Source organism: Chamaea fasciata, unplaced genomic scaffold (genome assembly GCF_029207755.1).
Source record: "Chamaea fasciata isolate MVZ Bird 193981 ecotype frontalis unplaced genomic scaffold, bChaFas1.0.hap1 SCAF_10, whole genome shotgun sequence".
Classification (NCBI taxonomy): domain Eukaryota; kingdom Metazoa; phylum Chordata; class Aves; order Passeriformes; family Sylviidae; genus Chamaea; species Chamaea fasciata.
This window is the reverse complement of record NW_027094095.1, coordinates 23,645,162-23,670,540: the sequence shown is the minus strand read 5'-3', so window position 1 is coordinate 23,670,540 and position 25,379 is coordinate 23,645,162. Positions and strand designations below refer to the sequence as shown.

At 38.8% G+C, this 25,379-nt stretch overlaps 1 protein-coding gene across 4 annotated transcripts in view; it reads right to left on the bottom strand.

Moving 5' to 3' along the window:
* Positions 1-25,379, bottom strand: part of MAST2 (microtubule associated serine/threonine kinase 2) — a 186,292-nt gene that overhangs the window by 37,682 nt on the left and 123,231 nt on the right. For 2 of the 4 annotated variants that reach the window (XM_066192741.1, XM_066192742.1), the window contains 6 exons: positions 21,590-21,665; positions 19,261-19,281; positions 16,673-16,751; positions 11,334-11,488; positions 3,649-3,724; positions 2,563-2,772 (listed from right to left, as the gene is read on the bottom strand). In XM_066192741.1, the coding sequence (XP_066048838.1) occupies positions 2,563-2,772; positions 3,649-3,724; positions 11,334-11,488; positions 16,673-16,751; positions 19,261-19,281; positions 21,590-21,665 (617 nt within the window). The remainder of the gene's footprint in view (positions 1-2,562; positions 2,773-3,648; positions 3,725-11,333; positions 11,489-16,672; positions 16,752-19,260; positions 19,282-21,589; positions 21,666-25,379) is intronic. The other 2 variants (XM_066192743.1, XM_066192744.1) reach the window with 2 other exon arrangements.

The window sequence follows — 25,379 nt, the reverse complement described above, 5'->3', positions numbered from 1 at the left end:
CTTTTTATGGTTTGAAATGCCGTGCAAGTTTAGTTTGTTACCAGGTATCAGAATCCACAACTTAAAAAGAATTTTTAAGAGACAGAATCCCATCTTTCACAGTGAAATTGTAAGAAAATCTGTGGATATTTCTGCCACTTGCTGGCCTCATTATTCACCAATAAAGCATCTTTCCAATCTTTCAGTATGTTATAAAAATATACCATAAAACTCCATAGCCTACTACACAGACCATACAACTCCCAAGTCAAACAGCTTTTTGAATTACCTTCTAATTGGTATTATTTATTACCTAGTATTTATGATATTTTACAACCTAAGCAAAGGTTAAGATTCTGCCATCAAATTTGGAATAGTTTAAACTTGTCTCCAAAACGTCCCGTGTGTCAGGTGAGTCCTTGAAAAGAAATAGCACCACCAATTTCTATATATTTTGACGAAAATGTCACAGTTATTTCCTTGCAGAACGCAGTCTGAAGGGCAAAGCACAGACTACGCAAGCAGAGGAAACAAGTAGCTTTTAAATATTAAAATCTAAAAGATAAGCTAAGGAACAGAAAATGCCATAGGACAGGGAAAAAAAAACCAAAAAAACAATGAGAAAGATGTGGAATGAAGCATTTGGCTTTCCTCCGATGTCTTTAATGTCTTTGTTCTCTTCCTTCTCAGCCTGTTCTGCCACCCTTGCCTCTCTAAACTTTCCTTTTAATCACCTCTAGCCCACCTGACTTCCTAGAGTAAATTAATCCAACTGAAGAGCTGACCCTTCTCTTGCCCCCGCTCCGCAGAAAATGTTAAGAGGAAGAGGGCAAAGAAAGCCCCCAATGTCAATTCCTGAACAAGCTCAGAGATGACCATTGTATCTCCTCTAATCACAGTACAATGACACCTTTCCCAGTATTTCAGAGCAGCAGGATAAAGCCTGTAGGATCAAGGGGGAAGGGATATTTAAGAAGTGTATTTTGAGGATTTGTTCTGAGGGAAAGGGGAGAAAAGGAAAAAGCTGATTTATCTGACCCACACCTCCTCTGAGACCCTGATTAACCTCTTCAGGCCAGAACACAGGACTGGAAATGCAGACTGGAAGCGGCCAGCCGTAATTTATGGCTCTCTCAGTTCCTCATGGTGTAAGAAATCACTGTCCACACACAGAGGAGGAAAATCTGGGAGAGGGAGAATTTGAGGCTCCAAGGATTTGCTATCAGAAGCAGTAAAACACAGTGTAGCCTCCCTGTGCCCCTGAAATGTAAGGGATTTTGCTGAGCACACAAAGTCACTTTTAATTAAAACTTTCCAACTTCCAAACCATCACCCAAAGAGGCCTGATCCCTTATTTCACAGCTGACATGTGCAAATACCCTGCTTCCAGACTCTGGAGATACCAGGAGGATCCACAAGTGGTTACTGATATCCTATAGGCAGACAATCATATAGCCCCTCAAAAGATATTCCCTACCTCTCTTGGTCTGCCAAAATTATATTCCCCCTCCTAGCAGAACACCACAGATCCAAACATGACTCATTTTTCTCTCAAGCATAACAAATACCAGAAAAATTACAGCCACACTTATATAAATAGGGAAGCCAAAAAAATTAGCTGATAGTATGGAAGTTCCTGCAGCTTTCACAAGGTTTTTTAATACAATAATTGTATATTAATATAGTATTTTTACTCATCTGCCTTTTTTTTAATGTCTGCAAAGAGTGGCAAAGGGACACAAGCTAGTGCAATTCATGCCAGTGGGTTGGCAAACTGATCAATAAAGATAAAATAAAATAAAAATCATAACCGGAAACAAAGTATTTCAGATGTTTTGTTTCCAGGTGCTGAGAATGCAATCTCTATAAAACCTGTTTTTTCCGCTTGCTGTATCATTAAAGCAGAGGATTAGGAAGATACTCCTAAACAGAGGTCTGGACCCAGTAATGGGTAATAGCACGGATTCTTCACAAGGGTTATAGCATAAATTCTAAGAGATGTTTGAATTTTAATATTGATTTCATTTTAAAGGAAAAGAGCAATGTTTAATGAGTAGCTGAAGCACACTGAGAATGCATTAAAATTACGCCCCCTTGTGTATTTTCATATGCTTTGAATGCCACAAAACACATCCAAGTACTAAAAACCCACAACTGGATTAAGTTCAGCTCAAGAAAATCTTTTGTGAAAAATTTACAGCAACACTAATAACTATGGTGTTTTCACTCCTTGAAGGCACTATTGTAATTAATAAGTCATTCAGAGTCCTGAAGTTCACGAGAAAAGATTTCAGTAATTTTGTTCATCTGAATAAACCAAATTTTCATAAACGGTAAAGAATGCCTTTGACTTACTAATATTCACATTTAATTTCTGTACAAACAAAATTCACAGGTGATGTGATTTATTCAAATCTACCCACAGTAAATCAACAGGACACTGGAACACCTCATATCTCCTGACACCCCTCACCTCCTGCCCCTCCCCTGGAATCCACATTGTCTCTCCCAAAATCAAAGCTCTGGCTTATTGGTTGAAAGTTCAAACAAAATAATATATTCTACTTTCCAGAAGGCACTTACATCCTGGAGAAGTTTCTCTAAGTTTTCCTGCAGCTCATAAAAGTACCGAGAAGTAATAAGACCTTCACGTGATTTATCTAGGCAATCTCTGGCCAGTTCAATAACTTGATGATGAATGAAACTTAGGACCCCATCCGCTAATTGCAGCACGTTCTCTGGAGCATTGGAGGCAATAAACTCAGCCAGCCGTTCTTCCATCTGTGCCGTGGCCTAAAAATGCAGAATAAAGAGAAATTACTCCTGAATTTTTCTAAGGCAGACCTTAAAGCATAAACAAGTAGGGTGCTAAAGTAACATTTGCAATACCAAATTGCAGGAGGTTTAAAAAATATTCCAAAATACAGTAGTGTTTTTCTGAGAATAAAGACAGCACATCAGAGGCAAAAGTTACGTTCACATGAGCAAACAACAAAAAATAATCAAAACACGCTTTCTGAAAATGTAAGTAACTGTAAAAATGTCTTGGTCCTGAGGCTGTATCCCTCCCTGGGCCCCCAAAGTAAGGATGTAAGATGTGAGGCAGTTTTCAGAACTTTTAGACAAGACTGTGGAAGCTGAAAATCATTGCCCCAAGCAATAAACACACGGCATTTCTATCACTATAAGCCCTGATATCCTGTCTCCAGAGAAATATCTATTTTTGCGTGTGGTGGAACAGGAAGGAATGGCCATATCGACAGCTGTGGGATACACAATCTTCTACACTCATTTCAATAAGATTTTAACTTTTAAACTGCGTCCACAGGTTTCAATATTCAGCTGTTTAAAAAGCCAAGGTATGGCCCTTCTTTTCACTCTTGTGAGAATTTCTCATGCCAATAGAAGACATCAGAAATTTAGCAAATATGAAATACATACAAAAAACCAATTCAGCCTTTTCCATCCTAATCTCTCGGTATGCTAAATCTATTTCTCTACTGCAGAATTAACACATGAAGATGAGGAGGCAGCTTCAAACTCTCAGCAAACTGCACTGCTTGGAAATGAGATGCAAGAGCTGGGCTCCTTCTCCAACCAGCACTACAAACTAATTCTGAGCTTGGACACAAGTTCATTGAATGCATTATTCAAAAAGTGATTCTTTACCTTTGGAAACCTTTCTTTGTACACATGATTCATCATTATTATTTCACTGTCAAAGGAAACTGGAGAGCGACCAGGGCTGGAGGAGAAAAGAAATCATGTTATCATTTACCGATATCACACCAAAACTTTTTAAAACCCAGTGCTGATCATAACGCTGCCATATTGACTGTAGCCCTTCCAAAGCTTTGAGTTCACTTCAGTAATGTGCAGATGCTGAACTTCAGAGAAGATCCTGGCAAGCAATGGCAGTCTGCAGTCTCCTGGAGAGGAGACATCCCTGTTGACATCCCTGTCTCCACAGGCTCTGGCAGAAATCCCCTATTTTCATTTCCAGTGAATGCAAACCCTGAGACAGAAGCTTGTAAAACCCCAGTGCATTTATTGCAGACACATTTGCTATTCCCCTCATTCTGTGACTGCCCCCCACGGCAGTGGGAGCAGCCCTACTCCAAAAGAAACCACAGTGAGCTCTGGAGTCTCCAGGGCCAGAAAGGAGCAGAGCAATAGGAAGTAAGGAAGTTGAGATGATCTGTTTTCCTTTATCTAAAGGATACTGCATGAGCATTGTTATTCAGCTAGATCTTACATATAAAATAAATACCACAGGCAACAGGGACAGAGCACTTTCAGGAAGGCTGCACTCCCTTGATGCACATTACACCATGGATCCATATGCATCTACGCACAGGTTAGCAAGAAACTTAAAGGCACACTAAAAAACAGGACACTAAATCTTGACAAGCTGCATTTATATTACTGTCTGGGTGGGTTTTTTTTGAAGAAGAGTTGCATCTCGTTTCATCACATCTGATGGTATGCAGGGCTCTGACTCACTCTGCCACCAAGGACAACCGATGAGGTAATGCAGATAATCCCCAGCCACAGATCGCCTGCAGCAGCTCATTTCTCCAGCTACCTTGTTTCAACGTTCAAAACAAACAAGGGCTTCAATTATTTGGCATCTTACATGATCACCGTCTTCATGGTTTTAAGAGTACTAAATACTGCTAAAAATACTCTGTGTCAAAAGATACAATTTTATCTTGAATGAGTTCAAACATTTCAAACTTTCAAGTGAAGGAAGAAATGGATCTCTCTAAATGGAATAAATGCATTTTAAATTTGGAATGCATTACAGTTACTACCTTGCTGCTAACCTATTTAGAGCAAAAACATTCTTTTGGCAACATATATTAACAATTCAAAGAAAATTTAACTCATTAGGTCACAGACTAGCAGTACCAAAGTCTTTTCATGCCTTGTACTGAAATTGCAAGAATTACATCATGTCTTCTTTTTATTACTGCTTATCCTTTAGCTTGAAAAAATGCACTTCAGATTAAATCTGTCACTGAATCCTACTGTTGAAGAAGAAAACTGATTTGGATGTTATGAATAGCAAGTAAAAAGACATTTTCATCAACTTCCCTTATCCTGGTAGATATCTATTTTTAATCAACAAGAATTTTCTTTAAAAAGAAACTTACATTTGTATTCATAGGTAATGTATGACATAATTAAACATAGGGGTAAAAACATTTAAATTGCAGAGTTATAAACAAATTCCCCTGCACATTTAGCCTGCTATCCTTATCCATTTTTCTCTGAGACCAAACACACTGACACAAACACGGCACTTGTTTACTGGTACTTCATATGGAGCTGAAGGACTTGATGAACACAGTTACTTAAGAAATCATTTTTATCTGATGCAATTTTTCTCTGAGTGATCAAAGTGAGGTCTAAATTACAATTATATATAAGCCCTTTGATACTTACACAGAAATACTGAGGCACACGCGTACTTCATTTGAACACCAAAATTTGCACATGCTTAAGTATTTGCTGTCTTAGGGCTACAAAAAAACATGAGGGATTTTGCCTTTTGCTTTGAAGGCACTTTATTCATAAGGATACAGGAAATTAAGAGCTATGCAGAAATCAGGCTACTTGAGCTGTCCTGCCAGCAGATGTAGCATTTCCTTAGGCAGAATCATGATAGGAGAATTTACTGTGTTTGCTTTTATTTTTCAAAATAAAAAATTGTTTTTACGAAACAATTTCTGTGCGCACCAATTGCCAAGAAAGTGAACATTTAAAATCCCTCCGCTTCCTTGGGCATTTGCAGTTTTGTCTCTCACCTCTGGAAGCTCCTCAATGCCACTTTTTACCAACTAAAACAACAGAGTACCCAAAAATCTCTGGATAAAACTTCAGCTCAAGGGGCACATTTTCACCCAAAATAAAATTTGCTCAACATACCAGGTCAAATTAAATGTCTAGCTGACTATAGCAAGACTGCAACATAATATACTGCACCATAATTTTAAATGTTGATCCTCAGCTTGGGAAACTAAGGAACTAATTAGCTGGATACCTGACTAACTAACCAAAGGCTGCCTGCCAAGCACTGCTGGGTACTTTACAGCACCTCTGGGACACAACCAGGTGAAAAAGGAACAAGGACTGGGCAGATAACTGAATGCCACCAAGGGAGAACATAAGGAAATTTAGAAAAAAGATAAAAGGAGTTTAATACATTTTACTGGCGTGACATCTTTTCAAATGCAAAAGCTTCACACATCTATCCAGCACCAAAATTTTCACAGACAGAACTAAACCGGTCTAACATTTCAAGCCTCACAGAGGAACAGATGATTTTCTGCAAAACAAGAGGACACATGCTGTGCACGTGCATAACATTTTAAGACAAAAGGCAAGCTCCTTCCCTTTTCTTGGTGAAGATAGGTAGGTCAAAGGAATTATTACTGTCAGTGAGTTTTTCATTTCAGCAGAGCAGACATTAGAAGAATAATATCTGTCCCCTTAAGCTTAACAGCAGAATGAAAAACTGCTCTCTCTTTCTCTCTTCTTCATGCTCCCTCCACTTCATGAGACGACGTGGTGGTGGATTTTCAGGGATATCTATCTCCCACAAAGATTTCTGTTGCCTTCAACCTGTCAAACCTCATGTGTCCTTATCTGATGCTTGAAAGTGAAAATAGCTTATGGACAGCTATTTCGAGGAGCAACATTTATGCAATAACTTAAATCTTAAAAAAATCTAGTTTAAGTGTGACTAAATAAAGTCATTTATTTAGAGATGTTTATGAATATGTAATTTTTCCTTCACTGATAGATGTATTTATTAGAAAAAAGCAAAAGAGCTAAAAGCACTGTGCTTCCCTCTGCTTTCACCCTGTATATAAAGGTTTAATTAGGTTGTATTTACAAGACATGACCAAAGTCAGTTCTCATAGGAAACTTAAAACTATAGGCTTTAATTTTCTATTTCTAGACACACAAAAATAAGGAATTTGAAAACCAGAGAGCTAAAGTTGGATAAAGTAGGCACTAAGATAAGCCTTCTGCTGAAGGTGAGCCTTCCTCTTCTCCCAAGAAATAAATATTTAAATCTTTGAGGTAATGAAAATTACATTAATACTATAAGTCAGAAAACTCCCCCAGGAGCTGAAACAGCAGGGGCTTCAACAACTTCTTTCCAACATTTCAGAGGTTTATGCATGCCAGCAAAGACTGAGACTGCTTTAGAATGAAAGCAGAAAGTTGGAGTAATGAGCATTGCAAACGACAAATAAGAATACCCCGTTTTCTTCATAATAGAAAACCATGAGAATGGTGAGTGAACCCAAAAGTTAATAAATTTAAATCCAACCACTTTGAAGAATCTTTTCAAGTCAAGTTCACAGGACACACTGTCTTGAGAGAGGAAAAAACGAGACCAACATTATGTGCAATGCAGTTAGAAGGTGTTTTCAGAAGGAACAGATGCCTTGTGCTGTAGAATATAAGACTATTATCCTTCCCCAGATCCATGGGGGTGTGAATTCCAGCTCCAGAGCTTGTGGTGGATGGCACTGTCTGAGAGCAGTGTGAGGGGATGAACCCACCATGATTACTCAAGTGGTTAAAGCAGCCTCTGAAGTGCACTGGAACGAGAGAGCCCCACAACCTGCAGGATGAAAGATAAAAATGGACTATGCGGGCCACTGGTTTTCACAACACCAATTCCTTCTTGGGAATTTCATCATCAGGAGTCTTTTTTGGTATTTTCCAGGAGTTTTTTCTGTATATTCTTAATGGCAGGATCGAGCATGTTAAAGTCAGGTTGGGGCAATGCATTTAAAAAGCACTACCCAGCAAAGAGATGAAGAAGGATGATCTCATCTACTTCAACTATATAAAAATTCAGTGCAACAATCGTCAGCCTTTTTTAGCTAGACAACATTACCCTGAAATACAAGTAGAGATCAAGAAAAATGGGCAGATTGGTGGGCTGAGTGACTGCACAAAGGTAGCTCCTGAAAAAGTCATTATTAGTTAACTCTACTTTTATCTCTGACATTCTCCACACATTCCCACATGTGAGCAACTGCTAAAGATGACAAGTAAAGAGAACTGGGAAAAGATGGAAGGCAGCATCTCTCTAACTTCAAAAGAGTAATGATGCCAAGTTTAGTGCAAGTATTCACAACTTTTCATGTATTTTACTCCAGAGAAAAGATCTTGTTCAGGTAAAGGACAGGACTAATCTAAATAAAACAAATGTAGCCTGGGGATCTCTCTGTTGGTCAATAACTTGAAAGATTTGAGGGTTGCATTACATTAAAAAAAAAAAAACAGTTGAGAGATGACATTTAGGAACTACTTCTGCAGCTAATAAAGAAATATTTTCTTCTACTGAAGACAGACTACAAGCACTGAAACAGGTGGGTCACATGGAATTATGTTCTTTGACTGAGCACATGAGTACTGGATCTTTTTGAGACAGATGAGAGAACAGGATCCTGGATTTTGCAGCAGCTTTATAAGAACGTCACACCTTTGCCTTCCAGTGCTGGTTTTGTATTCCCTCCTTCCCCCCACAGAGGAAAGCCGCTGGGAAAGAACCAGTGCCATTTCTTCAGGGCAGAAATTCTGGACATCTCAAATAAGGCATGATTAAATAAAAGATGAGTATCTTCAATGCACACTGGCAGAACACCTGAAGCAAAGCAGAGGTGCTACCGACCTGTCAGTGCACCTTCCAAGACTTCACACTTTGTTAGTTTTATCATCCAGTTTGATCATTAAGAGTGCTCTGTGTGAACAGAACATTTGCAGCGAGGTGCAAGAAAATGGTACATTTCTAGCCAAACAAGTAAGTATATTTTTCCAAAAGTTACATCTAGGCAACATTCTATACCTAGGAGCATAAAAGGATCATCTGACACTTCTAAAAAAAAAAAAATCTTGAGTTACAGAGACAAAAAAAAAAGTCTCAGCATTTGACAGTGTCATCTCAAAATGTCAGTTCCTCTCCCAAAAAGAGATGTAAGGCTGCAGTCATATAGGATGGAAAATAAATACACATTAACAATGACACCATTTTTTAAATTAAAAAGCCATGACTGCAAATTAAGGGGAAATGTCTGATGTATTTTGTTCATCTGCTTTTCATTAAAGCTGATCAAACAAGATCACTGAATGAAAAAATACATTTTTGGGAAATTACTGCTTAATTTAATTTAATGTTGAAAAACAAAAGCTGTTCTCAGCTTTTATTTTTTAAGTAAGTGAAAATATCTTCTCACCAAGTGAGGTAACTCTGAAGTGTGAGCAAATAAATAAACAAGCTTTGTGCGGTGAAAAATGTCTGGTCTTCATGTATTTCAGTACTTGTTTGTTTACAAGTACAGGCTGCCCTCTACCAAAAAGGGGTTTTGCACCTGCAAACATTGCTCCAGTTGGTTGGACTGACCTATCCATTTTCCTTGGGGTTGCAACGGCCAGCATGAATGCCTGGTAGTGGCAAGGGTGCTTTAGAGTCACACAGCATCACAGTACTGGCAATAAGCAAAATGAAAACCAAATGAGGCATAGTGAGTTGAAAAAATTAAATTACTCCATTCTACGCTTTGGAATACCAATAAGGCTGGACATTACCACACTAAAAACCAGTGAGAGCGCCAGAGAAGGTATTCAAGAGAGGAAAAAGATTAATCAGTTATATGACACACTGAATTAATCTCACCCCACCACAAATTATAAACCTACTCCACGATCGGTCTGCTTCAAATTGGCTCACAGAGGCAAAATTCTCTGCAACCTGATAACCCGTATTAACAAGGAAGAAAATAAAATTGGGCCCTTCATGTGGTCATTTGTATCATTCTTGCATTAGCAAAAGTGTCTTCTACACCTGTGCCAAAGGACAATCATTACTTCAGCATGTGCTGTCTACAGGAGGGGGGCCTCACCCCTAGGGAATTAGTACCACTACAGTTACACTACTCAGCAGGGGTCAGCGTTAAGAGTGGCAGCAGGAGGACTCAAGAGGTACTAAAAGGGACTTAGTACAAAATTTTTAATTAGTCTTTCACTACATGGCACTGAGGAGGTGGCAGGCTAAGTGTGCCACTACCCACAGTACTCACCTGCTCCTGTAGATTACTGTGTAACTACACTTAGCAGATCCATATGCAATTACCATGCAGCCTGTACTGAAGTCCAGAACATACAAATAATTACAAATAATTGTGAAAGGTCAGCTCTGTCATGACATGATATCCACCACGGGTTTTGTTGTTATCCTGGCCTGTTTCACTTCCTCCTTTTACAAATTCCCACCCAAGTCCTGAGCTGGGCACACTGATTCAGCAATTCCAGCTGGCAGAGTTTTTGAATCCTGTCCATTAATTTAAAGGTGGTATCTACCTCTGACAACCTCAGATGAATGAAGACTTCACCTCCTTCAACCCTGCTTGTAAAAACCCTTTTCTTTCACAAGATATGTCTAGAGTTTCCCTAGACTTTCATTCACTTGGTCCAGCACTAAAGGTGTAGAAAAACTTGAGGCTTTTGCCACAATACAAAAAGTTTGTGGATTTATTCCATACAACTGCTAGAGATCTGCATGAAAGATTGCCCAGAGAGTTTGTGGGATCTCTGTCCTTGGAGATACTCAAAAGCCATTTGGACATGATCATGGGCAGCCTGCTTTGCACAGAATGACCTCCAGAGATTCTTTCCAACCTCAGCCATTCTGTAATTCTGTGAAAGATGAAATTATAGTTGCTTCTGGTTTTATATATGGAAAAATCAACTACACAAGGAAATAACCCTGGATAGTTATCTTTGAACAACCAGTTCTCTGAAGCAACAGTAAAATTATTCAACTATTAATGCAGCAGAAACGTTTTCAGCCCTATTACAAAATTGCACTGAGGTGCAATTGCATTTAAGGTTTTGACTTTATCTACTCAAGGTAGATAAAGGGGGTTTTCACACCCCTTTCAGAATCATTGCCAGAAAAGTTATTAAAAGTGGTTATGACCACATCCTGATGATATAGTAGCAAAATTCTGAGAAGAAACTACACTAAAGGAAATCTACATCCTATGCATTTAGTTTGAGACACTTGTGGATCATGTTTCATAGAGTTGTTGTGAAAATACAAAAGCAGAGTATACAAACCACTTTGCAATCCAAAAGCTCAGCATCAAACGTGAGAAAAAAAAATCCTTTGTGGTCAGATGAGGTGAGCTAAATGTTGATTAAAATAGCTTCAAAAACGTGCAACAAAGTAACTACAAATGACTATTTTTCGATCTGAAAGCACATATAGAAATGCAGTATAAATGTGCCCAACATCTTAAAAATTCAGCAAGCGACCCAAAGCTCACCTGAGACTGCGAGATCGAGGCCTCAAGGCTGGAGAATGGCGCCCTTCCTCATCAGTGATGCTCTCAGTACTGAAATGCTTTGTCAGGAAATGAAGTTCATCTGCCGTGGGCTGAAAGGGCAGCTGGTGCAGCTTCTCCTGAGATGAGCATGATGACTGAGTATAGAAAAAAATACAGAAAAGAAATGCACTAAACGCATGCATAGGGGTCAGCTAATGAATGGAAGAGGAACGGATTCTGCCAGACACTGCGCACTCCAGCGGAAAAGAAAGCTATTTATCAGACCAGGTGCCTCTTTTCATTGTTCTCATTAGGCTAAGCCAATCCTTACATTCAATGACAGAGCTGGTGAGATCAGCAAAACTTTGGGAGAGGGCGAGGGAACCACTGCATCTGATTGTGGAACCAGTACATCTGATCATGCAGATAATTTACTATCAGGAGACAGAAAGGAAGGCACGTGAGTACCAACACTGCTCAGGAAAGGACAAGGAGGTTCCTGGAGTGGTGAGCAACTTTCTTTCCTTTTCCCTCATATTCTCTGAGCTCAGGAGTTTCACTGGCATGCAGAATGCTATGGAGCTGTGTAGACGTAAGAGTTTTCTGCTGGTTATTGGCTCTCACTGGAAATTGCTATTGCGAATGGTCAGGATTTTATTTCTCCTTTTCATTACCCATCAGGCTTCTTCTCTAACCAGGGAAGCAATAATAAAGTAAAGTATGTGACTTTAAGATTAACAAAGTTTTTTGTTAGCGAGTTAAACATCTTATTCTTCTGTAAATAAATTGATGCATTCATATGACACGTGTCCTGTGATAATAACAGACATGAAACTGTCTTAATACCTGAGATTAAAAGAAATATTTGTGAGAGATGCTATCAACATCAAAGCTGGACATTCCAGGGGAAAAAGCTGAAGGTCAACTAACAAATGTATTTTTGGTGTGTGATTCTTCAATGCCCCTTTCCATTTTAGAGATGCAAGAAAACAAATTACGTAAGGACAAATTAAAAATTCTCTTTAAAAACAAAAGGGAAAATGACAAAAAAGAAGTGCTGAATAATCAGAGTAGCACCAAACAACACCAGTGGGCCTTATTAAAAACATCACCCTGACCTAAGTTCCACAGCTACTTATTATTTGATGAAATTAATTATGTACACTGCTCCAGCAGAAAAACTTTTTCTTTTGCTACAACAAACCTCACACAGACTGGAAGCACCACATCCTAGTACCAGGAATATTGGTAGGAGGGAGTTATACATGATATAACACATACAACCAAAGTTTTAACTCACCTAGCACGGGAAAGAAAGCATATCTGTCTCTTGCCATTTAGCTAGATCATTTGGATTGACATTTTCTGAGGGAAAAAACCCAATTAACCAACAAATCTGAGATAAACAAGTCACATAGAATCCATCTGATCAAATGGTTATTCCAAGTATTTTAAGCAATAGAAAATCAGGCACTATAAGAACCTATGAACCTAAAGATCCTATTTAAGATAAAAAATTTAACTGGCTTCAGATGCACTCCCACTGTGCTGCACAGAGACATTTACAGCAAAGAACCCCTTTGAAAGCCTTGGGATGTGCACAAACTTCCCAACTGTGCCTGGAACTGGAAGCCATCCCACTTCAGTGCTTCCTTTCAGGCAGGTCTATGCGGATGGACCATGTTGGGAAGTCACTTCCAGTCCAGTGTGCACACACTGATGTTTACCCAGGTGCTGTATCAGTTTACCCTGGTCTACTCCACACTGAAGCCAAGACAGAGTGTGAGCATTTGGCCCTTTGCCCACAGCTGTTCTGCTGCTCAAACTGTTTAGGCCAAATACAATAACTACTGTCTCCCTTAAGTACAGAATTATACAAGTCCTGTTTTGATTTGAAGAGATTTCATTCATGTCTTTGTTTATGTCTCAAACAATACACGGAGCAGGAAGAAGAACCTGCCTAGGAAAAAAACCTCAAAGAAAAGGTTAGGTGGCAGCTGAAATCCCATTCATGGTGAATAACATAGATCCTGCAGTGGAGCAGGAAATACTAAAGACACGTAAAAACCTGCATTAGCAGATACTCAAGTTCTAGCACTGCAAATATATGTCTGATTCAAAACAAAATTAAGGCAAGGTTAGCACATAGTTACTTGAATTGGGAAAAAAAAAATCAAAACTTATAATCTAGAAAAATCAATATAACCTTTATGTTTCCCAACAGCAAAATTGCTAGGGAAGCAGTGCTAGTCAACCCATGGAGAGCCCAGCAAAATCCTCCCTCCACTTCCTCTCCCTAAAAGCAATCAGATCACAAAGTTTAGAATTCCAGAGAATAATTAATGAAGGCCCTGAAGATAAAGACCATGGACTTTTCTCTGCCCAGGGCTTCTCTAGCAGTATTAAGGTGTACAACCTTTCAATAAAAAAGCATGAAAGCAAAGTGAAACACTTCTGAAGTATTGATTTTCAGGTAATCACATCACAGTACTCAATATTTGCAGCAGACTAATACAAATATCCCCCTGGTGTCTTAATTACAGATGCAGAATTAGCCAACTCTTCTCCAGTAAAAAAAAAAAAAAATTCAATCTATATTACAGTTGCTTATAAACTAACTCTGCATCCAGAAAATGAATAGCAGATTAACTGTTTAAAAATAATTGTATACTGGCCTATCTAACTGATTATTTTATGTTCACTTAACTTGAAAGGTTTTCTCCAGCTTTTTTAGTGTTGGTCTGATGATACATCTGGTCTTCATGATTTGTACAGAAAGAGTAAACGTGGTTTGGTTTTGACTGAAGTGTTATCCCTCATTTGGAAGCAAAAAATAAATCAGAATCTACAGGTTCTCACTGACCTTAGACTAGGCAAATGCCTTGTATTGTTCAGTAGGTTGGTACAGCAGGTGATCCATGATCACAGAGATGAGGGCCAGCTCTTGCTCTCATACGAAAACTCAACCAGCAGGACACAGAATGGACTGTGCCCTTCTTGAAATTTCATTTCCCACTGGCACATACACCAGAACAAAGGTCTACTGACTTCCTTTATCTTGCTTGGGAAAGAAACGTAATCTTGAGGACTGATTCTATGAAATGGAAGCCCAAACTTCTGTTAAATTTGTATCTGCAGCACTAATTCATTGTGTCCTTTTGACAAGCCCCTTCACTACCCTGTACTTCAGTTTGAAAGTCTATGCAGGAATAACACTGCTTATCAACTTTAGAGGTGTTATTCAGATCAATTCAAATTAATTCTAATCTGTGAAATACTGAGATAATAGGATTGACTTAGAAATGTAATACCAGGTTTAATAGCTCCAACAATTGCATCACTGCTCACTAAACAGCCCGTTTCAATGCCTTTCTACTACTGAACCAGCAAAAGGACTAGAGATGAGAAACTTGGGTCACTTAGGAAGAAACAGTCTTGGAATTACATGCTTCAGCCTATTTCCAGCATGAAGCTGAATTCAGGTCTAACTACAACTATCACTTTATGCTCCTCATTACACTTCCCTGTTACCCACACTTTGAAAAACTACCATTTGAACTGACGCTTTCTATGTGACATGTCTATCTCAGATTTGTTGGATTGTTTGCCTTTTTCACGGGAAAACATCAATCAAAATGATCTATCTGTTTCTGGGAACATGACAAGAGGCAAATATGCTTTATTTCCCAGGCCAGAAAGCTGAGAACTTTCCAAAAGTAGCACTGATGTCTCAATTTCAAAGCAAGAACTGATACTTTCAACGGATTTTTGGTGCTGTAACTTTTTCTCTCTCCATGGGCATCCACCTTAAGTCTGGTCAGACTACAAACTCTTGAAAAACAACAGTTTGGCCTCCAAAGGTGTCATCTCCACAAGCTGCCACAGTGACTACCAATGACCAAGCTATTTGGATGCAATCCATATGGAAAGTAACAGTACTTGCTCCATGCTCCCACAGCTTGCTCCCAGCAGAGAACTTAGACATGGATTATGCCTATAAAGATTTAACCTAAGATTATAAAGGGTAACGCAGAGCCCCTTTTTAACAGCTGCTCTCGAGTGCTTGAATATATAATAATACATGGCAGTGGAACCAAGGACATCTTTTTCACATACATTTTTCTGTGCTCCTGCCCACATATCTGCATGCACATTGAAACCAAGTCACCTGCCTTCCAAGGAGACAAAAAGCACCCAAAACTCAACAGGAAAACAACCGTCTTGAAGTTCAAAAGATAACAAAGGGTAGAAATTGTGTGAACTAAAGTTTACAAGAATATGTCTGAACAAATGAAGTTATAGAGATGAGATTAACATTGCAGAATCAAATTTTAATCATATCAATTTATACTAAAAGGAAACTTTTGACCCCAATTTCCTCTTTTTCTACATAGACTGAATTTAACACTAACCTCCAAAAAAACTCATACATTTGTGTTTGAGAGGCATTAGAAAGTATGGATGAACTTAGGACAGTTCACAAGGAAAACAATGATACAGTGTAAGATTTGCATAATGTACTACTGAGTCCTACTTAATAATAAATAATTAAATAATTGATACAAACCAGATGATCAGTATTATGGAAAGAGGCAGTGATTTGTTACCACACAGTTGAAGATAACGCAAGACACATACAAAAGCATATTACATGAAGTCTGTACTTTATAGTTCTAATGTTTCTATGTTTGTCTTTGCAAGGTTCTCATGTGGATAACCACAATGCCTAGCTGACTTAAACTAAAGAGTAAGATTCATTTTAGGAAGCATGTCAGAGTTACAAGGGTTAATGTGGTGCAGCAAGCTCAGTGGTATTGCTGACAGAACTCAAGCAAACTGCAGCCAGCCTTTCTAATGATGGGTGTAAGAACTGAAAAGCTTCACTAGGAGGTTCAAATTATTGGAGTGCAATAACAGATGTGGCTTATCAGTTTTTCTATCTGCGAGCCTGGCAGCAGAGGTTTTCAGACTAAGCATTTGAAAGCAGACAAGAATTTCATTTCCCGGTTACAAAAAGCTGAGAGGTGGAAGGTATTTGTGCACTATCTCTGAGTCCTGCCACTTGGGAGACTTTGTGCCTCTCAAATGATCACTTGAGCCAAGTGCTGCATTGGGATTTCACCAAGGCTAAAGGCAAAGTGCAAAATGATAGGAGCTGGGAAATGGAGGGAAAAAGCAGCAGAACCAATAATTAAAATAATTTTTAAAATAATTAGTATATTAAATAATGTTAGCAAAACAATGAAGAAAGATCCAGTATTTTAGTAAAGACTCAGAAGCTGATTTGTTAGGGTGTATTTGTACAAACTGAATTGCTTGGAAAAGTCTGTGTCACTTACTGAAACTGTTGAACTGGGAGTGTTGGTTCCATACCCAGACGAAGGAAGGGAGGCCAAGGACCAGCGGCGTCCATCCGTTCTGGGGAAAAGATGTAAGGGAAATTACAGTCAGGAACATGGGGAGGCTAATTCTTGAGAGAAATAAGCTGTTTTCTCCTCTGTATCTCCTAACCTCAAGCTTTTATTAATGTCTTGAGTTATTCAGATCAATCAGATATCCTATTTACAATCACACTTGTGGAAAAGCAATTAAGTAAGTTTTAAAAGCATAACTAGGTGTCCTCAGAAAAGCTAAAGCAAAGGGGCACCAGAATCCTGCATTAAGTAGATGCTATGTACTTGTACAAAACTTGGAGTTTCTAAAACAGACAAATAAGAACAGCTCCTTGCAAACTTCTTTGAAAAAGACACTCATGCTTAACATACTTATGCAGCTCATTGTTTTCCAAATGAAGATTCAGACTGAGGACAAAAAAATCACCCTAGATGAAGAATCAACTGAAAGCAGATTAATTTGTTTACCTACTCAGAGGGCATTCTGCCCAGCACATTGCCTGCCACGGCTGGAGAAATAAACCCACAACAGCAGATAGGAACAGAGCCAAGGGGCCCACTCCAAACAGATACATAAATCTCACAAAAATCTCACCTAGGGTCCTTTCTCCTTCAGTCAGTGTAACATTAGTACTTGTTTCCCTATTGTAGCCAAATAAACATGTCTGTCAGAGAAAATATCGAGGAGATACTGCAGAAATGTCTTGTTTTGCCAGTGTCAAAACTGAACTGAGAAACTACACAAAAGCTTTGAGAAGAATCAGTGTTGCCCTCCGTGAAACCCTCTTCTTCCCTCAAACCCAGTCTCAGTGAGGATGGAAACTGAACTACATTCAGCTCAGTCTCACAGCACTTTTTCTGTCTCTGATCTTTTTCCCACATTTTGTGTCCTTAAAATGGACAGACACGTCCTGTTGCACGATGGGATGGATGCTAAAAGTCTCTTCCTCACATCAGTTTCCATTTGCTTGGGATTTTTCTTGCAGCAGATTATCAACAACTGATCATAACATGAAGCTGAATTAGAACAGTTCTAACTCTGGAGAGATACGGGGTGTTTTTGGAACACACAGATATAGTGCATTTATGCAGGTGCATTATAAAATAGGATACTTGGTACAGGTCTGAAAAAGAGATCATAAAAACCTCAACTGCTATCTTCACAGTAATATTTCTGATCCCACTGTCCATACCCATGAAGCCTCATCTCCAGAAAAAGGTTCAGTGCCCACCAAGACAAAAACCCCTGTTTACAGTTTTCCCAGCTCTAGTTCCTTTTATTTTCAGGCACTGATACACACTACTCTTTGCAATCTATCTTAGAATGACAGGGAAATAAACTCACTGTTCCACATCACTGAAAGAATATTTTGTCAACAGAGTTTTAAAAAGACTCATGCTTCATGCATTTAAAAAAATAATAAGCCTGTAATGCAGATTTTTATTGCATGCCTGTGTTACAGCTAAACCCCATTTAGCCACAGGTGATATTTTCTCTGGCAAGACAATTAAATGTAAAAGAACAATCTCAAAATAATTTCAAGTGAAATGGAATTTCTTTCTTAACCCTGAAAAACAACAACTATCTCCATTACAAAGTCATTGCATGCTGTGGTAAGGGATTGAACACCAAACTTCAATAATCTTCATTGAGTTCCTTGTAACATGCAGGGGCACAGGGGAAACATTTAGGTCAATAATTCAACCTCACTTTGGATCCTCAGTCCCAGAGCAAAACACTCTGTTGCTTGCTGCACAAGTTACTTATTTCTAGCAAAAGCTTGATTTTTTTTTTTAACTGAATTACCTAAAGGGTAATTGAAATAACTTCAGAATTTTCATTTTGACTGAGTTAAAAGTAAATATCTTTCTCAATTAGAAAATTCCAGCACACCCCTTCATGCTTAGGCTGTTTTCTGCTGATGCAATCCAGGCAAGCAATGTGCTAACGAGTCAGGACAAACATTTCAGCTCTACTCTAGCAGAAAGAAGTGGGACAGGAGTGAAAATCTTCCAAATCAAGGAAGAGGAAAATACTTTTAAAGCAAATTCCTCCCGCATTTATGCAAAGCATTTCAAAGTACTTTAGTGTTTTGTTAATAAACCTATTTTTAGAGAGACAACATGCAATATTACTTCAGGATAAGACACTTGGAATGAAATCTTTAGGTTTTTTAATTTATTATAGATGCTTTGCTAGCCCAACAAAGACATGCAAACAAACAATTTTGCCTCTAAACTGACACTTTAATTAGTTAATTATGGAGGTGTTTTTATGGCAGCTAAATGCTATCTCATGAAGAAGCAGATCGATTTCAAACAAGGAGTTAGAAAAACAACACATCTTCTCCAGAGCACTACCAGTTTATCACTTTAAGCCAAAACGTAAAGATTTTCTGTTTCTATTACAAAGACTAGAAGCTGAATGCCTAAATGGGGTTCTTACAGCATGAACTTGTTAGGGACACGTGCTCAGCTGCACAGAAGCACAGTTCACACACAAACACAAACAGCAGCAACGGGATACACATTACCTGTCTGCTCTGTGTCCATGGCTGTGTGGAAAAAATTGTACAATAATTATGAGAGAGGGAGAAGTAAATGATGCAAGTGATTTCTGGAAAAAAAAAAACCCTTCATCTTCTGTTACTGGTATTCCTCCAAGATCAGTTTTAGTATGGGCAGAATTAACCACACTATTTCCTTATTCCAACAGGATGATTTCTGCCCATGTTGTGGCTATGACACAATCATTGGAAGGACAATCTTGCAGTAAATTGTAGTGGCTTTACAATAACAAGCTTTCCAAACAAGTTTCTCATCCCGTCTCGAGAAAGAATTCATCACAGGAGTATAACGAAAGAATGGAAATCACAAATTATGTCCGAAATAAATTAAGAAATTACACCACTAATAAAAGGCAGAAAATCAGCAACAAGTAATTCCTGTGATGGCAGTAGCAGGAAATCAAGCAAGAGCTATCTCTTAGCCCCATGCAATGACAATGAAAAGGGTACTGTGAAATACCCATTTCTCTGGCACCACACTAGTAATTCCTAAATTCCATCATATAGAAGTTATTCTGATACCAGAATGGGGTAATCTAGCATGTATCTGTTGTTACTGCTGGCATAGCTATTCAGGCTGTAATGCAAGCAGAAAATAGAAACAGGTTTCTAAAACAAGCAGTGCTTAAGTGTTCTCTTCCCTGGCAGAAAAAGTATAGAGAGGAACATGCATACTATAAAATGAGCCACTGTACTCAATAGGACAGGCTTAACACTTATTCATCTATTTCTTTAAAAAATAGATTTAAAAAGTGGAGAAGTATGAAAGGGCACTCTTCAGAATTTTACTGTCAAAACATTTATTTGCTGTCTGAAGTTTTAGAAAGCCATATTGAAGGATCATGTTGAAACATGATGTTGAAAAATTATGTTAAGTTTTGACAATAACTTCTGGTTCTACTGCAACTTTTCTACTGGTAAATACACCCAGATCAGGCTTTAAAAACAAATGTGGATGAGTCCATTTGAATTGTTTAAGCAGCAGGTAAAGCACTCATTTTCCCTCTGAGGCAACAGGAAAATACATATCCAGTCTCTTACACGTCATGTGCTATTAAAAAGTGTTTTCTTATGTAAGACCAGAAGCCCAAAATCTGCTTCAAACAGAATTCAAGGACACCAGGTCTTCTAGTAAATCATCTCAATGGAGAAATGCTCCAGGTTTTTCTTGCCATTCAGATAAAGAGCGTACCTTATTCCATCAAATCCTAACCCTTTATTCTTCTTTGAAGTTTTGAAACGTATCATTTTTTCTAACTAGTCCTCAAGCTAAATCTGTCCTCAGCAAACTTACTTCCTCTCAGGATGATCACACATTTCCCATCCTCAGATTATTTTAACACAGAATGGGTTTTTTTTCAGCTAAGGCAGAGTTTAACAAAACCAAAATACCTTCCTCACACTTGAATCTAATAACCCACCTCCTATGCACAAACCCTGCTTGGGAGCTCTCTAACTTCCCTGTTCTTTCTTTCTTTCTTTCTCACAAAATTTAACTTTCTGTATCATTATCCATTTCTGCCTACCTGCTGGGATTCAACATTCCAATCACCATTTTTCTGCTTTTCCCAGCTGTCTCTATTCTTTCTTTCCTGTTCCTTACCCTAAACCCACCACTGTGGTATCAGATTTCTTTCCAGCAGTTTGATACACCACATGACCAGCACCTGTCCAGCACTTGCTGCAGCACAGATGACAGCTTCACATTCGGGTCTCTCAGTGCTGCTCTTGTAGAGGTCCTTACAGACTTGCAATTTCAATTATCAGCTGTTTTCCTCATTGAGCAGTAATTTTCTCTTGACACCAATGCCCAAGACAGCAGAGAAAACTCAAGAGTCACTACCATTGAGGAGGCAGGGAATGAAGACACAGAGTTGTGCACACCTAATTTAAGGTCTGTTTATATTTGTGTGCAGACATCAGTACATTTTCAATACACCTCAGTGAGAACAACATCTAGGACTACAACTACCGTAATCATGACTGGCTTTAATGCTACTTTGACTAAATAATGTGTCAAATCACATGCCCTACATGTCATTCTTCTGGGAGAACACTGCCTCTTCCCTAGGCAGCATTAACTATTTAATTTACCTTACCTTTTTCTAGGTCTGAAAAACACCTAATACATTCTGTATGCATGTAAGATGCAATCCATAAGAAATAAAATAAAATAAAATTGGAGACATCAAAGAAAGTAAAAGACAATCAAAAATATTCTAACCCATAGGCCATTTGTAAATAAAGTGTACAGACTATTTGCTTGGTAGTCCAAAGAGAACACATCTTGCCTTACCTTCGGGCAGGAACAAAGGAAAAATGAGCAGGTGCATTTGGAGAGAAGTTCCTGGGACTGTCCAAGGGGCTGCTACCTGTTTAAGAAAGCAAAAATTAACAGTTCGATACCATTTTGTTCACATTTGTACCACATGGAGTAAGTTTACAGTGTTATGAATGACTTTGAACTGCACATTGTATTCACAAATAACTGAAAATATGGAGCTTTGAGTCTTTGAGTTTTGAGCATTAGTTTGCTAAAGAAATGTTCTGAGACAGATGCACAGAATTTTTCCTCCTTTTAAAATAATTTAAAGGGTATGTTTCATTTCCCACTTTCAGGTAAGTAATGTACCACCCATAGAAAATAGAGTCTTTCAATATTTTGCTGTAATTTCTATCTACAAGGTTTTCCTAACACTTGTCAATGAAAAACCTGAGTTAGAAGTGACTCTAATGAGAGTTTCAGGAATAATAAACAGTAAGAAAACATTTCTTCCCAATGTACGCTAAGGCTGAATGTAAAATTCACTGGGAAAAAAAAAAAAAGGATAAACCATAAAAACTGTACATGATAATAAAAGGATTACGTATATGTAAGATGATTGGGCTAAAACTATCAGCAGTCACACTAACTACCACTTTTCTGAAATAGTACTTTACCATTAACATGAAAGTACCAGCTAAACTATACAGAAAAGAAGAAAAAATTTTTGGCGCAAGTGTTTTTTTCCTCAGGGCTTTGTCATATGGTGTGTAAGTATGGTGAGTGGTTTATTGCAATGTGTTTTATTTCAAAGTAAAAAGCAACTATCATGCAGAAAGCCCTTCTGAAAGCCAGGATCATTTATAAGCTAACTACAGAAATATTTGAAAGTTATGGATGAATTTAGAAGCTTCACATCAGCGAGTGCGCTTTCTATTGGGCATGAAGTGGTTTGTTCTGTCCGTTCATTAATATGGGCACAGAAGAGAAACTATCCATAGTAAACGTGTCAACAGCAATTTCTTTGTGCAAAGACAAAAATATAGCACTAAAATAAGACCAGGAAAATGAAATAGATTCTGGAAAAGCAATACACTGCAAGGTACATCAGAAATGGTTTTAAATTTAGATCCCACATAAAATAGTTTTATTTTAAAAGCCATGTCGGAAAGTCAAAACTCAAGTAGGAGTCCTCTGCAAAGGACCTGTCTCTGTTTCAGAAGCTCAAGTTGCCCAGCTTGCCCCTCAGGGCAGCAGTGATTTTGAGGTTACAGTCCCATCCAGCAACCTACTGAAGCTTATAATCAAGCTTATAATTAAGTCACATTAATTTCAATCCAAGTTATCCACACACCTTTGCTGTTCCACTGAGCAGGAGCAGAATATAAGCACGGTGCTCAGTTGAAGGCAACATTCCCTCACACTTTAGCCTTACAAATGGGTCACAAAAGTCTGCAGCAGCATCACTGTATAAATTCTGTGAGCAAGGTGTGCACACCTGGCACATGCGTTGGGGCAGGAAGGGAGGAGGAGGAGGAGAGGGGGAACAGGCTGACACCTCCAGGGGTATGAGGATGGTCACAGTGCAGCACAGGCCAGCAAACTCCATCTGGTCTGCAGGGCTACGAGGGGAAAAATAGCAGCTGGTAGAGATTAAACCAGCCCCAGGCTGATGTAACATGTGTCATGGGGTGATGAGAGAACTGGAGAGGTAAGTGAATTCCAGACCACTCCACAATCTGCTTCATCAGGAGCAAACTAAATTAAAAACAAAGAGTTTGAGCAACAGGTTTGTTTTCCTTTGCCTTGCTTTGCTTTTGTATTGTTAGTTAAGACTAACAACCAGTTCACCATTTAATATAGCACAATTCAAGTCTTCACCCAAAACTGGATACTGTTTAACCCATTCCCAGTATATCCCAAGTGCAGAGGGGAGAGAGTGATCGGAAACCTATAGCTAAAAAACTTTTGATGTTTCACTTATTAAGCTTGTACTCTTTTTAATTCTTATGGTCACGGTGGAAAGCCAGAAGCCACAAGAAGATGGAGAGATGTGACAGTCCCAGTCCAGGAGGCACTGCAAGCTTCCAAAGAGATTGAAGAAGTCACCCAAGTGAAGAACTGAGTCATGCATGAACACACATGTCCTGGTAGCAGCACACACCTTAGGGTGAGGGTCACCAATCACTTGCTAGCAGAAAGCTGAAGGAGCATTTTAGGATGCAGCAGGAGTGAGGCCTTTCCATGGTTATGCAGATGATCTAACACAGCAAGGAAGGCTGCCAGCTTTGGCGGAAATCTTTGTCTTTGCCTTCTCGTTTTTCAAGCTTTACTGACAATGAACACCACCGTGTCAAGATGATAGTTTTGAACAAAAACCTCATTGCCCAATGTTGCTATAAACAAGCAATGAACTGTCATTGCCTTTTTATATCTTCATCAATCTTTGAATTTCTGGGGTATGATCAAAATGGAATTTCAGAGTAACTGAGCAAATTGGGTAATGACAGTTTTTAAATTTTGAAATTAAGTATGTGGGTGTTCAAACTCTTCTGAGCCTGCACTGTGTGGTACAGATACTACTAATTTTTGAGCAACAACTTTTTCAGATGTATATGGCATATTTCCTTTCAGAGACTAGAATTTTAATTAGATCCCCTGTGATTTGCTTCTAGTTTTAAAATGAAAAGCAATTAGTTTTTCTACTCAATTCGAGGCTGGGTGAAGCTTTTAAAACAACAACAGGGAGACCGGGAATTTCTACTTTCCCTAAAATTTCCCAGCACTGCTCCATCTGCTGTAGCTGAAGGTATTTTAATAAGAGAAGCCTGAGTGCAATGGTCTCGTTCACCAAGGCTGATCGAAACCCTATTTATTCTGCAGCAAAGGTAGATTCCCCTGTTGCTCCAGGGTTATAGTTGGCTACTGCAGAACCTGAAATGCCTCTGTCTCAAGGGAGGCTGTTACACAGAATGATTGCCCATTAGGTAAATCAACACAGCTACACCAATGCCAGTAATTCAGGCAGGAACCTTTACATCTTCTGGACACAGGAAGAAGGATGCAGCCAAACCACTTGTAAATCCACTGCCTTCAAAATATGAAACCAGACCTTACAGGCAATGACAGTCTCAGCTACCCCCTACAAACATGAATGACACTCATCAGATAGGTTATGAGTCCAAAAACTCACAACAGAACCATGCTGTAAAACCTCCTTCTGAGAGCCATAAAAGTTAATAAATAAACACAAAAAGCTAAGTTTTTGTGGTCTTCTACGCAGGACATTCAAATTACTTGCTGAATATTAAAGCAAGAAGATAAAGGTCATATGCATGCTATAGAAATAGATGCCTTCCAGCACACACAAATTTCAAAATTATCACAATATTTAAAGCACCCTGTGTACCACGAGTCCCACAAACAATGAATGCCATGGTGCTCTCACAGCACCCAAGGATCACAGGCACGACGTGCTGATGAACCTCAGCTCCGATAACCAGGGCAGGATCTAGGGTGGGATGTTACATACCCTGCACACTCTAAAAATAATAAATAAATAGGCACCTCAGAAATAGCCATTTTTCTGCCAGAAGGTGGAATTGAACTTGCAGGGTAATAGCAGAATCATTTAATTCAGTAGCACAGTGGCGCCTGCGAGCAGCTCCCTCCGTGTGCCATTACAGATGGGAGCAGGGCAAAGGTCCCAGCAGTGACAAGTGCCCCCACTGGAAGCCAGAGAGCAACCTGGCTACCTTACAGCTGTGGAAAGTAAATTTTAAAATAGCCTGAGCTTCAATTTTCCAGCTCTAAGTACCTATCC